At 39.0% G+C, this 18,762-nt stretch overlaps 1 protein-coding gene across 1 annotated transcript; it reads right to left on the reverse strand.

Annotated features, from left to right (window-relative positions):
* Positions 1-389: 389 nt before the first annotated feature.
* LOC104215072 (putative late blight resistance protein homolog R1C-3) lies at positions 390-3,134 on the reverse strand. The gene is made up of 2 exons (XM_009764818.2): positions 1,872-3,134; positions 390-1,689 (listed from the first exon to the last, which is right to left on the reverse strand). The coding sequence occupies exons 1-2, from the start codon at positions 2,936-2,938 to the stop codon at positions 558-560; spliced, it is 2,199 nt and encodes a 732-aa protein (XP_009763120.1). The 5' UTR covers positions 2,939-3,134; the 3' UTR covers positions 390-557.
* Positions 3,135-18,762: the final 15,628 nt, after the last annotated feature.

An 18,762-nucleotide genomic window follows, 5' to 3' on the forward strand; every position in this document is an offset into this window, starting at 1 on the left:
GATAGCATAAGATTCACGACAGTTCCTCCGGTGTTTGCAAATCAAGCTTTTTGGGCAGACATCTTAGGAACTGTTTTTTCTAGAATCTAAATATTAGATTACATGTATATACCGAAAAAGCTCAGAATCTAAAATCGTACCTTGTTACAGAAGACTATTCTAATTCTTTTCGAGTAAGAAATCCTCACGAGAATCTTCACAAGAACTCTCTAAGGAATTGAGAAGAGAAGAAGGATACAAGCCTGTGCGCGGGAGTTTCCTCACCAACTTCTTTTAGTTAATACTCTTAAGCGATATATGCAACCGTTAGGAAGAGTCCTACCGTTGTGCCTCTTCCTCTTTATTAATTTTAAGATTCAAATATATATTAAATCAAATTTTTACATGGATCTGCGTCCACGGAATCTAATTCCTTCACTACCAAAACAACAAATGAAAGCAAAGAAAGCGAATTGGCTTTCCACTGTAAGGTTACACCAATGTCAATATACCGTAGTAGACACCACTACGTACGTAATAAGATCACCAGATCAAGAATCTTTCTCTTAGTTGCCGCATCATGAATCTGATATAGTGACATTGAATTGGGCATTTCCCATCTCTTCAATTTGTGTTTCTTTAATTTCCATAGCAGAATTCGTGGTAGATTGGCTGCAATTCTCCACTTCAATCAACTGTAGTGAATACAAGCTCTCAAAACTAGAAGGAATGCTTTCTAGTTTAGCACACCAACGCAACACGACCCGCTTGAGGTTCGGGAAAGCATCCTCCGAGGCATTCCATTCGACAATTCCCAGAGACTGTAGTTTCAGGATTTTAAGGTTAGGAAACTCCCCGACATTGACATCCCACTTGTCCTCCTCAATGTGGCAACTATCTAGATTTAAGTTTTCAAGATTAGGTAGCTCTCCAATGGTCGAAATTCTTCTCCATGGATCGCGAAAGTCGAAATAGAGCAGTGTCAATTTTCTGAGAGTTGACGGGAAGTCAAACTCTAGTCGAGAAAGAGCAATTTTAGGACTATAATAATTGAGAGAAAGTGATTGCAGTCGATCTAGAGACTGAAAAACTGGTTGGCTGCATGATCGGGATTCGAAATCATCATCACGGATCACGCATACCAATTTTACAATATTACGTAGTACATGACTTATAATGGGATTGTCATAAGGAAGATGAAACCTAACTGCGGATAAAGTTTCCAGCTTTCCTAATTGTGAAGGTTTTTGTGAATTTTCAGGTAAAGGTGAACACCAAAAACGAGATATACCAGACAGTTGCAAATGCCTCAAGTTAACCATATCCCATATGGTCTTTGGTAGCTTAACCCAGCGATCAACACTGTTCAAAATCAATGTCTCTAAATTGGCAAGAAAGCTTATAGCTGATGGAATTTCACGAAAAGCACCACTTATTGACAGGTACCTTAAATGAATCAAGAGTAGAATTCCTTCGGGAAATGAATCAGTGACTCTAACATTCTCCAAATCCAGCACTGTTAATAATTTGAAAGCTTCTAAAGATTCCTCAAATTGTTCTGTTGAGCGGATGGTGCTACTAGAGACAGTAAAGCGCAAAGAATGAGTACCTTCCGGGGGAGGATTCCACATCATAAAATCATGTATATCAGAGCAAATAATGCGCCGAGAAGTCATATCAGTTGCAACTTGAGGATTATTATAGCCAGAACTGCGGGATTTACCAATAACAATAATGTAATTAGATACAACAACATACCCAGTAAAATCTCACTAGTGGGGTTTGGGGAGGGTAGAGTGTACGCAAACCTTGCCCCTACCCGGAAGGTAGATGAGAAGCAAAACTAAAGAAGAAAGAATAGAGCCAAGGATCAGGAAGAGTATATTTCTTACCCATAAATCTGTAGTAAATGTATTTCTTCTTGAGCTTTTTTCGAGCAAAACTGATGTATGAGATCGTGAACACGAACAACTTTGAGTCTGCCCAAGGAACTTCTTTTGGCAACCGTAACAAGGTTACTCCCTATAAGCTCCAGTAAGTAACTTGTCGCAACATGTTCCAAGCTTGTCAACTCAATGAACTCATTGTGCGGTATAAATCCTTCGCAGATCCATAATTGTATCAACTTCCATATCGGTATTTCTTCATCCTCAAGAAATGTTCCAAAGTACAGGAAACATGGTCTCAAATGATGAAGCAAATACTTGTAGCTCAATTCGATTACCTCCATTAACCATTTCGCATCATGAAAAAGGTTTGAGCTCAAATTTAGAGTGACTTCTTTCCAGTAACCCACTTCCTTTTCTCCCCTGGCAAGAAGCCCTGCTGTCAAAACTATTGCAAGAGGTAAACCTAAACAACTGCTTGCAATTTCATTTCCGATCTCTTCAAGTTCATCGGGACAACTTTCTTCCTCGAATACTATCTTCTTCCATAGCTCCCAACTTTCTTCTTGTGTCAGATGCCGAAGATGGTGAGGATTTTTTGAGGCATAGGAAGCCACATCGTTGAGCCTAGTAGTCAAAACAATCCTACTTCCCTTGTTATCATCCGGGAAAATTGTTCGCAAGTCATCCCATGAATCAATGCTCCACAGATCATCTACTACAATGAGATATCTCTTTCCTTTCAATAATTTGCGTAGCTCATCGGCTAATTCGCTGGGATCACTTTCTTCTCTTGTGGTATTCTGCTTGTCAAGTCGTCTCAAAATCTCTAATAGTACCTTTCTCCGGTCATACACTTGTGAAATACAGCACCATGAACGGACATCAAAATGCTCCATTACAGTTTCATGAGAATACAATTTTGTAGCTAAAGTCGTCTTGCCCAATCCAGGCATTCCTACAATAGGTACAATGTCTAATTCTTTTGGTCTTCCAACAAGTCGCTTGAGGAGCGTTTCCGCTTCGTCCTCATGTCCTAGAATTACTGGTGATGCGATATACCCGACTTCCATTTTTGTGATTGATGGTTTCAAGCAAAGGAAAGAAGAAATTAAGCAGCAGGAGGAGGTCAAATCAAACGGTAGTAAGGAAATGAATGTTGATGTATATATATATGGTGAATGGTGGTTTCAAGCAATGAAATGAAGATAGAAAGAGAAGGAGCTCAACTCAAGGTATATTAGGATGTGATTCAGGTGAAGGTTGATATAAAAGATGATTGGTACTTCTTACTTGAGTAAATCAAAGAAAGGAATAAATAGAAGCTCAAAAACCAAGGGGCAGTAATTAAGTAGTAACATGGTTTCTTTAGCCATCACTGAAAATTGCCATTAAACTATTACAAAGGAGTAGCATAAAATAAGGAATCGTGCATAGGCTTATACCTAATACCGTCTTTCTCTTCTTTGCAAGTTTAATGGTATATGGTAAAATATGTTCATATTAAATGCTCGCATGATAAAACGACATATGGAGCCGATAACAGAAGGCAATCAGGTCTGAAGGCAACGATCTCGTTTGTTCCCGAAGGGAATGATGTTCATAAAGGCGAAATAAATGTCTGTTACCCGGTAGCATTTAATGGAGAATATTCTATAGTTATAGAGAATATGACATTCACTGCCTCCCATTACACATTCTTCAATGAACTTCATAATTTTCATTAACGAGGTGCTTGATCCTAGGAACTTGTTCCCTAGGTGCAATTATAAATAGCGAGCTCAACTACCATTGTAAAGGACGAGAATTTTCTAACGAGCTCATACTATACTCTGCTCAAAAACTCAATAATATTTTATCTTCTTGCTTATTAATATTGTTACTAGTGCCTCCGGAAGCTCTGCTCCAGGAACCAGAATTTCTGCTATCTTGTCTCGATTTCAACGCTAAGTTTTACATTCTTGTTTAATTTATTTATCATTTTGGGATCAAATCAATTCACTTGTCTATAAATCACCCATAAATTTAACTGCACTATTTTACGGATAAACAGTTTGGCGCCCATCGTGGGGCTGAGACAGTTGTGTAATTGAGTTGATCCTTGCATCTATTAGTAACCTGTTTGATTCTTTGTTCTTAGCAAAAATCATAGAAAATGGCAGATAACGATGTCAACATCGCACACAACATTGAGGCCTAGGGAAATCAGCCTCGGCGCAAAGATTCGAACAGTGATACTCACAACGAGGGGGATGAGGCCAGGCCGGTTCATGGCAAGCAATATCCACGACATGTTTGAGATGCAATTCCTGATGATGCTGAAGACGAGCACGTCGCTAAAATAGTAAAGATCCTGAGGGAGCAACAAAATACCATTATGGGCCACCTCTCACGATAGGATCAGGTCATGACGGAGTTAAGACAGGTGTTGTCGGGTGCTTTCAACAACACAAATGGACGATGTCCAGTTCCTCCCGGTGCTCCCGCAAATCAAACAACGCGGAGGGTCTACAACAACACTCCGAGGGGCGAAGTCGGCTTCGACGGGGTCGGGGGGAATGGTAGCGGATCCACTAATAACAATGAGAATGATCACTTTAAAACCGAACTTATGCGGTTTATGAGGGAAATAAATGCCCAAATGGATCAGATTCTGGGCGCACTACCAGTGTTGAAAGGACCGGGCTCAAAGAAATACACCCAATTGTCGTTCAACCAAGCACGACATAAGAGTTAATCTCAAAGCGGTTCAAAATGCTAGACGTGCCGAAGTATGATAGGACTTCGGACCCTCATGAGCACATCACCACCTATACAAGGACGGTGAAGGAAAACGATTTAGCTTCACACGAGATTGATTCAGTCTTACTAAAGAAATTCGGGGAGACCCTCACGAAGGGAGCCCTAACATGGTATTCGCTCTTTCCCGAGCACTCAATAGATTCCTTCGAGCTACTCGCGTATTTTTTTATCAAAGCCCTTGACGGGTCTAGAAAGGTACAGGTTTGAAAGGCCGACATATTCAGGATTGCACAAGGAGAGTCCAAATTGATGCGGGAGTTCGTGACCGGATTCCAGAAAGAAAGCATGTTGCTCCCCGTCGTGCCAGGAGAATAGGCAGCCACATCATTCACTAAAGGGCTAAATCCGAGAAGTTCTGATGCTTCCCAGAAATTGAAAGAAAGTTTGTTCGAGTTCCAGGCAACAACATGGGTGGATGTTCACAGTCAGTATGGGTCAAAGAAAAGAATTGAGGATGATAAGCTCGGTTTCCCGGCATCGACCAAGGGTCGGGACCGGGAGAAGAATAATGATAAACCAAATGATGATTTCGACACAGATCGACGGTCTTCAAGGGGTCGATTTTTGCCCTATGAACGGGCCGAAGGACACATCAGAGGTTCTGGTCAACGAATAGATTCGCTACCAATTGGAGAGCACATTGCGGACAGAATAACAAATCATTTCAGGACATGGAGATATCGGGTTCCCAGGACTCCTCCTACCCGAAGCTATCCAAGTACAACTTCAACATCAGCGTAGTGGAGCTAGTGTCGGTTATGAGGAACATTAAGGAAGCATAGTTCCCAAAGCCAGTGAGATCTGATCCAGTCAAAGTGATCCTAATTTATGGTATGAATACCATAGGACCAATAGCCATCGGACATGGGACTACCGAGATTTGCTCAAGGAGGTGGCGACATTGCTGAGAAATGGCCATCTCAGAGAATTCTTAAGCGATTGGGCTAAAACTAATTACGGCCGCAATTGTGATAACACGAAACCTTCGAAAGCAAGAGAAAACCCTCAATGTTTGACGATCAACATGATTTTTGGGGGTAACGAGATTAATGGTGTGATATTTTTAGCGGCAAAAAAGGTGGAGGTATTAGTAACCCACAGTAAGAGACTCCGGGAAGTTGCAGAGGATGACATTACTTTCATGGAGGAAGACACAAATGGACTAATGCTACCGCACAATGATGCCTCGGTAATCTCTTTAACTGTCTTAAATTTTAATATTAAACGTGTTTTGATAGACCGAGGAAGTTCAGCCAATATTATCTAGTTGAGAGTGCTAGAGCAAGCCAAGCCGACCAGAAGTATCATTCCAGCCACAAAATGCCTTGTCGGGTTCAATTTGGCAAGCGTGACAACCCGAGGAGAGATCCTGCTGCCCACAAATGTCGAGGGGGTGACAAAGACGACCTTTTTTGAGGTTGTAGCTAGACGGCAATATGTGCTACAATATTATCCTGGGGAGATCATGGTTACACGAGATGAAGGTCGTGCCGTCAACATATCATTAGTTATTAAAGTTCCCAACTCCCGAGGGGATTAAATAAATAAGAGGAGACCAACCGACAACAAGGGAGATGAACGCAATCCCAATTTCCAATAGCAAAGGGAAGGAATATACAACATAGCAATTATAGGAACTAGAACCTACTCCCGAGCCGAACAAGTCAACCAGGGGGAGGAGTCATCGGAATCCTATCAAGTACCGAGATATTTCCAGGTACCAAAAGGAATGGACGCAAAAAATCCACATCAGAAAAACTTGAGCAAATCGCATTATACAAAAAGTTCTTGGAGAGGAAGTTCTATTTGGGGACATGACTAAACCCCAATCTCAGGTCAGGATTTATCGAATTCCTTAAATTTAACGTTGACTATTTTGCGTGGTCGCATGCGGATATGAAAGGTATCCCGCCAAAAGTGGTCATGCATAAACTAAGCCTGGATCCCAACATCCCTCTGGTAAGATAGAAACAATTTCCTATTGCCAAGGTTAGAAACAAATTTGTCAAAGAAGAGGTAACTCATTTGCTTGATATCAGTTCAATTTGAGAGGTAAAGTATCCTGACTGGCTAGCTAACGTAGTAGTAGTTCCAAAGAAAAATAATAAATTTTGCATGAGCATAGACTATAAGGATCTAAATAAGGTGTGTCCTAAAGACTCATTCCCATTGCCAAACATTGATCAAATAATCGATGTGACGGTCGGGCATGAGTTAATGAGTTTCCTCAATGCTTACTCCAGGTACAATCAAATCAAGATGAACCCGTAGGAGCAGGAGAAAACTTCGTTCATAATGAACTTCGGCACATATTGTTATAATGTGATGCCTTTCGGGCTAAAGAACGCTGGAGCCACTTATTAGAGGCTCTCGTAAAAAAAAAATCTTCGAGAAACAAATAGGAAAAACCATGGAAGTTTACATAGATGATATATTGGTTAAGTCTTTGAAGGCAAGTGATCATCTTAAACACTTGCAAGAAACCTTTGACATCCTAAGAATGCACAATATGAAGCTTAACCCCGAGGAGTGTGCATTTAGAGTTAGCTTTGGTAAGTTCTTGGGATTCCTGGTGTCGCAAAGGGGGATTGAGGTCAACCCCGATAAAACTAAATCCATCAAAGACATCCTACACCAGCTATCAAGCGTGAAAGAGGTTCAAAAGTTGACATGAAGACTGGCTGTTTAAGCAGATTCATTTCCCGATCTTCAGAAAAATGCCATTATTTCTTTTCGCTCCTCAAAAAGAAGCAAAGTATGAAGCTTTGATTGCAAGACTCGAGCTAGCCCGGGGACTGGACTCCAAGGTCATGGAAATTAAATATGACTCCCAATTGGTAGTAAATTAGGTCTACGGGATCTTCGAAGCCAAAGATGAATGCATGTAGCAATATGTAATTAAAGTCAAGGCTCTGCTCGCACGGTTCAGGGAATAGCTGATTACCCATATCCTGAGAGTAGAAAACGCAGAGGCAAATGCGTTAGTTAATGCGGGATCGCCCACAGAAATGAAGGGATCAGACTCTAGTACGGTCATGCAACTTATGTATTTCGTATTATATGTTGACAGCCTTACGAAGTAAACTCGACCAATTTGGTCTAGGACTAAAGAAAATGAGATCATAGACTATCTAGAGCACGGGAAATTGCCTGAAGATCCCAAGGTATCTCAGATGTTGTGCGCTAAAGCATCTCGATATAGCTTCAAGGGAGGTCAACTGTATAGAAAATCTTTCCAAGGCCCGCCGGCCCAATGTTTGGGAGCTTCCGAAGCTAACTATGTCATGCGAGAGAGTCCACTAAGGGATCTACGGAAATCACTCAGGCGCGAATTCCGTAGTGTTAAAATTAATTACGGCAGGATACTATTGGCCCCGGATGGAAAAAAAACGCTAAGGCTTATGTTCAGAAATATGATAAATGTCGATGATACACACCATTGGTATATCAACAAGCAGAGCTACTATACTCAGTTTTGTAGTCATGGTCATTCATGAAGTGGGGGATGAATATAGTTAGTCTGCTGCCACAGCCCCCGGTAAGGTAAGATTTCTTTTGATTTTAACTGATTATTTTTCTAAGTGGATTGAAGTAGGTCCCTATTAGAAGATCGACAAATGCGAAGTGGTATATTTCTTGTGGGAGAACATAATTTGCAGATTCAGGATACCAAAAGAGATAGCCTGTGACAAACAGGCTACAATTTATAGGCATAAAGGTCACAAAATTCCTTGAACACTTAAAAATCAAAAAGATCACATAATCACCCTATCATACGAGCGCAAACTGTCAAGCAGAATCAAGAATCAAAATGAGATTAGAAGCAACCAAAGGAAAATGGCCCGAAGAGCTACTAGAAGTACTATGGGCATACTAAACAATGACCAAATTAAGCATATGGGAGAGTCCTTTCTCTCTTGTGTACAAAGTAGATGCCTTGATTCCGATGGAAGTAGGATAACCTACCTTGAGATATTTCCAGGCGGATGAAGAAGCAAATAATGAAGTAATATTGATCAAATTGGAGTTGGTCGACGAACGCAGGTACTTGGCGCATATAAGGATGGCAACTCAAAAACAGAGAATGGAAAGATATTACAATCGAAGAGTCAATCTCTATTATTTCAAAGTAGGAGACTTGGTTTTAAGAAAAGTAACTCAGAATACCCAGGAGCTCAACGCAGGAAAGCTAGGTCTAACATGGGACGACCCTTATCGGGTTTCAGCTGTCACCGGAAAAGGGTCATATGAATTGGAAAATCAAGACGGAGTAAAGTGGCCAAGCAACTGGAATGTTACACACCTCAAAAAATACTATTGCTGATGAGCCTCGCCTATACTCAGGGGCGGCTCAATACTATTGGGGGCCTAAATCCAAACTTCCATAAGAGGCCTTTAATTATTTTTTTGTAATAAAAAAAATTCATATATATTATTTATTTGAAATATAATTTTTTAGCTTTTCAGATGCAAAATTGTGAATATTTATTTTATAATCAATTTCTTCTAATAGGTATTTTTTTAATTGATAATATAGTTAATCCATTTAATCTCTTGCGCCATGGTTGATCTTAAGTAAGATTTTATCAATTTTAATTTAAAAAACTTCTTTCAAATTTCTAGTTTGTGATCGAGGACGACTCGAGACAACTGATACAAATATTGTTACCATTATTCTATATGCAATATAAGCATTTGAAAAAGAATCAAGTCTTTTTATTGGATTTAGTATATCAAATAGAGTACTATCATTTCTTCTTTTTGGGATTGTATCAAAGATTCAACTTTTTTCCTTAAGTTTTGAATAACCGAATTCATACTATATTTGGCATATTTAAATTTTTATAAATAGTAAAAGGATAATATATGCGTACGTATTGAAACTATCAAGAAAAACAAACGTAGATTAAAACTAGTACTAAAACGTTGGAATAGAAGAACCTGATTTATTAATTTGATGTGAAAATAAATATTTGTTGCTTTCAATATACTTATGGTAGGCTTTAGCTTGATTGACGAAAAATACGGAACAATATGATCTCTTGGAGGCACAAAGAAAAAATATAATAGTAGTAACGTTTGGTGAGAACTGAGAAAGATTAAAAAAGAAAATTGAATATTATGCAAACCAAGAAAGGAAGTGCAAAAGGTTCACATAATATTTGATGAGAAAAAGACTAAAGAAAAAAGAATAATCACTTGATTCTTCCATAAATTTTGCATTTATACGTTAGGGGCCCATTGTTAAGAAATAAAAATATCTTTATTTTTTTTCCAAAATATGTAATAAGAGTAAAAATACTTAATTAAAAAAATTATAGGATAAAAAATGAGAAGCTTGGGCTTTAGAGGCTTTACCCAAAAGTCGGCCCTGCCTAAACTGAAAGTATGTGCTACACTCTTTTTTCCTTCGCCCAATTTTTGTCCCAATTAGGTTATTCTGGCTAGGTTTTTAGCAAGGCAACAACAGAAAGTATACTACGAAGGAAGCTTCATCAGTAGAAATAAGACCTTTAAATACAAGGCATGCAAGCAACGAGCCACTACAGAGCAGTTAAATCGTCATTTACTCGGTAGCAAAGTTCCTACCGAGAAATAAAGCTTGCTATCGAGCCAAAAGTTACCCGACGGTCCACGAGTGCAAGTCATTGGGAGATTGTTAGATAATCTTTGGCTCAATAGCAAAGTTCTTAAGGGGAAATGAAGCTTGCTATCGAACTAAAGATTATCTAACCATTCACTAGTGGAATCATCAAAGATGCAAGATTTCCAGTGTCCAAATTCGCACTCCTTGAATTTGAACACTGGGGGGGGGATGATATGATAATATGGCAACAATGACTTCCACATCGACCGGGACTATGAAATCCAGAAACAAAGTTGTATCATCGAGACTGGGGACTATGTGGCCAGCCCCATAGAAACAAGTTGTACAAGTTAGCTACAACTAATGGAAATTTCGTTTTAGCATAACGAATGCTTATGTAATTTTGAAAATGTAAGAAATAAAGTAAAATCCTTTTATTTTTATCTTGTTTCTTATCCTATCGATGAATTAATTTTATCATTTAAACGTTAAACAAGTACTTCAAATGCTAGTGCCGTAATGAACATGAGACGTACTCTTCAAGAGAACCGTAAACATAAGAAGGTCCTCTCATATGAAACCCTCACGGTAAAGGTTTGATTCCGAAATACTTATGTCCGAGATCCAAATGCTATCCGGGAAAAATGTCACGATCCAAACTGATGGACCGCGACGGGCACCCGGTACCTTACTCAACCGAGTACCAATGTAACATATCTTTTTTTTATTACATCATCATAAGTAAGTGGACCAGAAGGGGCATCATGAGATAACCAAAGTAAATGTGAGGGAATACCCGACATAGAATGACCAACCTAATATAGAAACTCATACCTGTGACATACGGGCCTATAAGGCCAATGTGATCCATTTTATACTTAAATATAGGCCGACAAGGCCATACAAGTATCAGTATATATGACATCTGTCTACAAGCCTCTAAGAATACATACTTATTATTAAAGTCAGGACAGGGCCTCGCCATACCAAACAATACGCGTCTAAATCATATTGACCAAACAAGCAACTCCGGAGCAAATGGAGCTCACTAACATCTTCCGCTGAGCTGATAGTCTAGTTGGAGTACTCTCAACCTATCTATCGGGACCTGCGGGCATGAAACGCAACATCCCCAAGTAAAAGGAACATCGGTACGAATAATGTATCAAGTATGTAAGGAATGAAAATCAGTAAATAATAGACATGAGAGAAACATGGAGTAAAAGACTTAAGTTTGAATATCCCTGTGAATTATTTAATACTTATAATATCACGCATATGCGTATAAATGTCATACCAAACATGGGTATATGCGTTCATAACATCATCAAGTCTCTGAGGGCATCCCATTATATCATCTCGGCCACTGTGAGCAAATCACCAACGTATACCAGCTGATCAGGTGGTGGTGCGTATATAATGCCGTAACCTTTTTTCATATCCCATACACACACACACACACATGAGAAGTGTACATGAATGCAATGCATGAGAAGTACGTCAATAAAATCTCTTGGAATTGTCATAAGACCATTATGCCTCTAATTAATATCATGAAATAAACTTTATGAACTTACGTATTTTCGGAGACCCATGAACAAATGATAGAATAATAGGACACATGGAAAATTAAGAACATAAGCATCTCTAGCATTTCTATGAATAGAGTCATCTATGAAAGTTGTGCATTTGCTCATTTTGTTGTATCGTATGGATCATGCCAAAAGAAATGAAGGGATAGTCTTAATATACCTGAGCCGATTCTCTTGAAAATCCTCCCAACACATGTCAATAGCGAAAATATGTAACGGCGGATTGAAGTAGAGAAAAATCTGTATGATATTCTTGAAAAAGATTGCACCGTACTCTCTTACAATTGCAAAATCCTGTGCATCTTCACTTGCATTTTTGGACGTTGGTGGATCTGGTTTTGATTGCAAGATTCCTTCTAACTTTGATTTGGAAGAATCCTTAACGTTGCTGGAGTCCTTTTTGATGCATAAATTCATGAATCCAATTTCCATTATTGGAAAATGTATTTATTTACAATAGTTGGTCAGCAAAATCCACGTTTGATTTATTTTGTGTCACCACCTCCTTTAGGCTTGATTAGTTGGCAATTTTTTACCACACTTACATACCCCTACGTGTATAAATTCCCCCTTATAATTATCCAATAAATTTCACTTAAATATTTATTCACAAATCCAATAATTAACCAATTACCCATATAATTAAGAATTATCTCAATTTACTTAAAATACTACTCACTTTTAACATACTTTATACATCTTGCTATCATGGTCATGTGGTATATTGTATGACACTAGTCTATGAATACGGAGTATTATAATTTGGACCGTATTATATCCCCGAATTGCCAAACTTCGACAGAACTCATTTTCTTTGATTCGCTTACCCTCTCACCTTCATGAATTAACTTATCACTTGTTTGAAATAACATAATACTTATTATCCCCCAAAATATCTCAGTCCCGAACTTACGTCGATTAACTTATGACGAAACTTTAACGCACAAAAATGCAGAATGTAACATCTCATTTCCGAGATTTTATCAATTTACTTATGGCGTACTTCCACGTACGAAACATTGGGTATAACAAAAAATACACCCGAAGCAATTGCATATTTAATGCAAAGAGAAAAACTTGCGCAATACTTAAATGAAAAAAATACTTTTTTATACAGCAAAAGTGCCAAGCAGCACAAGTACAAAAATATGGAAAGGAAAAGCAAAGTGAAAAGAAACAAAAAAGCTAAGCTACTGCATTCCTAGAATCCAGAGGAAGGGAAGCATTTGCACCCCCAGGAGAAGTGGCGGATCTGCCACTGGCTCAATATCTTGGACTTCATTATCATCCCCTTCAGGTTCTTCTTCAGTTCCCTATAACTCGGAAATGAAACTAGAAGAGATGGTAGCATCATGTTGGAACAGGAGACCCGTTTGGGCCTTAGCGATTTCGGCATCTAAGTCATTGATGCGCGTTTTGGCCTCTTCTGAGGTTTTTCTCCTCATGATATACATAAAATATATTTTTTCAACAATAAGGGAAGCCGCTCGGCACTGAAGTTCTTCTTTAAGACAGTCAACTCGGTCGAAAGGTTATCCTGCTCAGATCTAGCAGCCTGGAGGCTGACATCAAGGTCAAGGATATTGGAGTTAAAAACTTTATTGTGCTCCAAGACTCTCTTATGCCTCTCTTCCAGCCGTGCATATTTCTCCTCAGCAGCATCAATCTCTCCAGCTATGGATTTCAAGCCGTCTCCAAATTATTTAATATTTCACTAAAGGCAGCTTCGCAATTGGATACAGCAAGAACGACATTTTGGACCTCAACCTACTTTGCCTTGGCTTCGTTAATTTGTACCCTTAATAGGGTGGCCTCTTGGATGAGGGTCACTACCTCTTGCTCGCTTTGCTGCAATCGAGCCTCCAAGTCAACGGCCTCAGCAGCTTGAGTTTCCAGTGTCGGGAGGCGAGCAGCCATTAAATCCCGCTCGGCCAACAGTTGGTCCCGCTCGGAGGTGATTTTATCCTTATCAAAGATCAACCACTGAAGGCCGTCGGAAGCAAGGATGTTACCCTGCAAAATAGAAGTACAAACTAAAAACCATTCCATAACAAAGATAGAAAAAACAACTAAGGAAACAAAGATGGTATAGTCGTTGCGTTGTGCATGACATTGTTCAACAAACACTCTACCGAGAGAGATTGTATTTTATTCTTATCATTTTCTAAAGCTAGAGGCTTTAGATAATTAGCAAGTTCCAGCGGCCAGGACAGCAGATGGCATCTGATAGAATTCGAGAGAGAAACACTCCTCTTCCTCTGAGGATCTCGGAGGGCACATAATAATTGTGCCCTAAATTCCCATGAACTAGGGACTGGGGAAGAAGGAAATCCTCCTCTTGGACGACTGCGGTCAATCGAGATGATATAGTAATTGTTGGAGGCGAAGGCAAGGTTGGCGAAGAAGGAGATGAAACTGATGGCGTTGTAGGTTGTGAACTAGCTACGGCAAAAGCAGTGCTAGTTGTTGGTTGCTAATCAACTGAAGACGAGAAAGACCCAGTACCCAACCTTATGGTACTAGGAACAACGACTAGGATTCGGATATGAGAGTTGACATCTTCCACCATATCATATTCCCTCCAGAGCGCCAGGACAATGTCCTCGGTTGGTGTAACTAGCTCAACAGATTGAGCATTCTGTTGGGCTGATGAAGGTTGTCATCTTCTATGTAGAGAAGCCCCCTTATCATTCGGTCCTCCATCATCATCGATCACCATGGTGTCTATGCTTAGCTCGGGCGCGACGCTCATCACCATAGCGTCTATGGATGGCTCGGGCGCGACGCTCTTTGCCTTTTTTATTTTTGCCCTCGTCGCCTTTGTTTTTTTCTTATTCTCCGGCCGAGGACTCCAAGAAGAAGTACTTGGACCGGAATAAGGCCCGATGACACTCTTTCTAGTAAAAGCCTCATGTAGAAACCTCGTCGGATCAGCCAAAACGTCCTCCTCAGGGATGGTAACAGAGCCCTGCAGAAAACCTGAATTCAATAGGAAAGAAAGGTTAACCAATTTTCCTATACATGAATTAAAAACAAGATAAGTTCAACCTACCATGATTTTTGTCCTTCCACCCATATTTAAGGGCCAGTTCTTTCCACTTGCGGGTCTCAGGCGTAGTGACATCCAGTATCTTCTAGACCCACTGGTCTAAGCCTTTAACCCTAGGTGGTGTCCACCGAGTTGCTGAAATAGTGAAAGAAGAGGAATCAGTAATAGCATGGGACGATCTTTAACTAAACAAAAACATAGACGATGAACTTACGAGTACGGTTCCATAATTCAAGAAAGGATGAAGTCATAGCCAGAATGTCCCTGGTGGCAACTGCAACGAAGCGCTCTATCCATCCACTATAGTTGTCATAATCCATTATGGTTAGCAAAGTATGGTGGCCACGTTTGCTGAAATTTATCATTCCCCCGCAGAAAATCTTGGGGGAATAAAAATTCATCAATCGAGCCAGGGATAGCTCTTCTCTGGTCTCCTGGCATAGACACCGAAGACAAGCAACAGTCTGCCACACAGAAGGGCTCACCATTGCCAAGAAGACTTGGTAACAAAGGCAAATATCCAAGATAACGGAGTCAAGCCCCCCGCTCAATGAGAACGGGCATAAAGTAAAAGGATACGTATAAACATACGTAAAACCCTTCTTGTAGAAGGTTACCCGCTCCGCCAGGTCATGAGCAATGATGTTTAAATCTTGACAACCACAATCTTTCTTCATAGTAGGGATGCTAGAATGGCGGATGGAAGAAGGATATACGCCAACACCCCATGTTTGGGGGTTAGCAGAAGGGTACTTCTCTGCAAATTCCTTAGTTGTAATAAGCTTTCTGGGAATGATGGTGCTCACCGTGGGAAGAGAAGCATCATCAGCCTTTCCTTGTTCTTCAAAGCACTAGAATTTATAGAAGAGGAGGCCATTGTTATCAGAAGAGAATAAGGGTTTTATTTATCTGAAGAAGAAGATTAGAGGAAGTGGAAGACAAATGTGAGTTGAGTAAAGAGAGTTTGAGATAGTTTGGAAAATTATGAAGTGTAAAAGGAGAAGGTTGATGCGTATAAGTAAAGGAATAAGCGGCTAAAATCGTGGCCATAGTTACCTCGATAACTGGCAAAAGTGTTTCTGAATCATGGGATGACGCGTGTTCGGGGCATTAAATGCGGAAAGACGTGCGTCTAATCAACCGTCAGAAACTTTTCAGAGGGTATCAAAGAATTTCCTGTCAAGAGAGGTATTTTTACCAACTTCCTGGTGACACAAGGTTATGCCACTAGAAAGCAGGGGGACTGTCTGTATAGGGTAAAATATGTTCATATTAAATGCTCGCATGATAAATCGATACGTAGAGCCGAAGATAGAAGGCAATCATGTCCGAAGGCAACGGTCTCATTTGTTCCCGATGGGAATGATGTTCATAAAGACGAAATAAATGTCTGCTACCTGGTAGCATTTAATGGAGAATATTCTATAACATTAAGTACATAGTCCGTTACAGAGAATATGACATTCACTTCCTACCATTACACATTCTTCAATAGCCTTCATAATTGTCATTAAAGAGGGGCTTGATCCTAGGACCTTGTTCCCTTGGTGCAATTATAAATAGTGAGCTCAACAATCATTGTAAAGGATGAGAATTTTCTGACAAGCTCATACAACACTCTGCTCAAAAGATCAATAATATTTTTTCTTCTTGCTTATTAGCATTGTTACTACTGTCTCCGAAAGCTCTACTCCCGAAACCAGGATTTTTGTTGTATTGTCTCGATTTCAATGTTAAGCCTTATATTCTAGTTTAATTTATTTATCATTTTGGGATCAAATCAATTTACTTGTCTATCTTTATTTACTAGGCAAAAACTTATCTGTGCTGGCTGTTTACACCAATAAATAAATAAATAAATAAATAAATAATAAATAATACTTGTCACCTTACTTAATTATGATTAGTAGTACTTAACCAAAGTTAACCAATTGTTTTTGTGGAATAGAGCTTGGAATTAATTTTGATGATTAAAAAACAGTTGTCTACGAATCAAGCCTCTTGAAGATATTTGTTGAACAAACATCCAAGGGTTGCAGATCTGACAAGTAGATATTAAAAGAACCAGTTTCCTGAAGTGAATTGATCAGAAGATAAAACTATAATTCCTAATGCAAGCAGGATTCCGTAAAGGTTTTGTTGCTTGGGCTGCAAGCATGTTACTACCCGGAGGAATCTGTGTATAATAAAACATCATTAATTGCTACACTTGCATAAAAGGAGAAGGAGTATAATAAGTTTGAGATATTTGAGGAAATCAAGTCATAATAGGATTATTTTCCTTAATTGAATTATTTAATCACTTGAAGAAGAAGTCGGCCAACTTACTCCTATAAAAGGTAATGCATTGTTGCTGTTGAAGACTACTGTTATTTCACGCATACACAGAAATCACTCTTGTCAAATAATAATCATTGCAAGAAGGTGCTTTGGAATATTCAAAATGTTTGATGAAAGAACCTAATCCAGACGGCAAAGTTGTTAAGTTCTTGAGTTGTTTAGGCTTGAGTTGTTGATTTATAAACGTAATTTCTGCTTTCTAGAGGTATAGTAGTAGGTAAACAATTATGGAATTTTTTGTTAGCTTTTGAGACTAAAATTTATAGTCTTAATAGGGTAGCTACATTTGGAAACTAGAGTTTATAGTTTCTATGGTCTTGAGTTATAACCTGAAATCTCTCTTTGAAGTTAATAAAGTTTTGAGGCCAATCCTATGGGTAGGTCGTGGTTTTACTCCCTAGACCAAGGTGTCCCCTTCTTGTATCTTAGTGCATCTTTAATTATCAGTTGGTATCAAAGCAGGTTATGCCAAGCGACACTTGCTAAGTAAGACAGCTCACTGTCAACATAAAATAGTCCAAACTCCTTTAATTAACAGAGTTATAATATAAATAAAGACAGAGATAGTCTCAAAATAGCATAATATATGATACAATCATCACATGGTCAGAACACGACCAAAAACAATAACTCCCAAGGATTAGGTGACAAAAGTACATGAGCAACTATCGAATAAGTATAAGTCTGAATACATGATCAACAATATCTTAGATAACGAAATAGACAGGAAATAATAAAAGACATGATTCATGCACTGCAAAATGAATCCATGGAGTGCAGTTCACCCTAAGACTCTGAGCGATCGCCTAGGCTGAATGAGAGGTTCCTCTAGTGCCCCCCCTGAGGATCTGCGTAAAAAGATATTCAGAAGCGTAGTATGAGTACATCACAATCGGTACTCAGTAAATATCAAGTCTAACCTAGAAGAAGCAGCAACGAGAATATTTGCAGCACAAATATAAATAACAGAGCTCAGTCTGAACAATAAATAATCTCACGAACAATAGATATCAACAATGTAACATAGTTGAAAGATATAAAGTAGCTTTTTCAATTTAAGAGATAATCCTTACGCTGCTCAGATATGGAAATTAGAGATGGCATGCTTCAATCAACGGAGTCGAGGCTCCCAACTAATATATATATATATATATATATATATATATATATATATATATATATATATATATATATATATATATATATATGTGAAATGCAATAGTTATCATCTAAATGAATGCTTATAATGAGTCAAGGATGTTTATGCATGCTTAAGATTCAATCACTCACCATAATTAGTACAAGATCCGTGTACCACGATACACAATCCATGTATCACCAAGACTAATATAAAATCCATGTATCACTGAAACTTGATACAAAATTCATGTATCAATAAATACACAATCCATGTATCGACCATGCTCATATGACCCAAAGTAACATGGGTTATCACCTGACTCTAGAGGGACGGATCCTTATCCAAGCATAAAAAAGAGCTTGAAGCTCACACTTAATCTAATATCC

The sequence above is a fragment of the Nicotiana sylvestris genome, chromosome 3, assembly GCF_000393655.2.
Source record: "Nicotiana sylvestris chromosome 3, ASM39365v2, whole genome shotgun sequence".
In the NCBI taxonomy this organism is placed as follows: Eukaryota; Viridiplantae; Streptophyta; class Magnoliopsida; order Solanales; family Solanaceae; genus Nicotiana; species Nicotiana sylvestris.

Excerpts from the sequence above, each read along its gene's own strand:
- LOC104215072 (XM_009764818.2), bottom strand. The coding sequence starts at position 2,938 with ATGGAAGTCGGGTATATCGCATCACCAGTAATTCTAGGACATGAGGAC. Across the intron at positions 1,690-1,871 it reads CATTTACTACAGATTTATGG|TTCTGGCTATAATAATCCTC; the intron begins GTAAGAAATATA and ends TAAATCCCGCAG.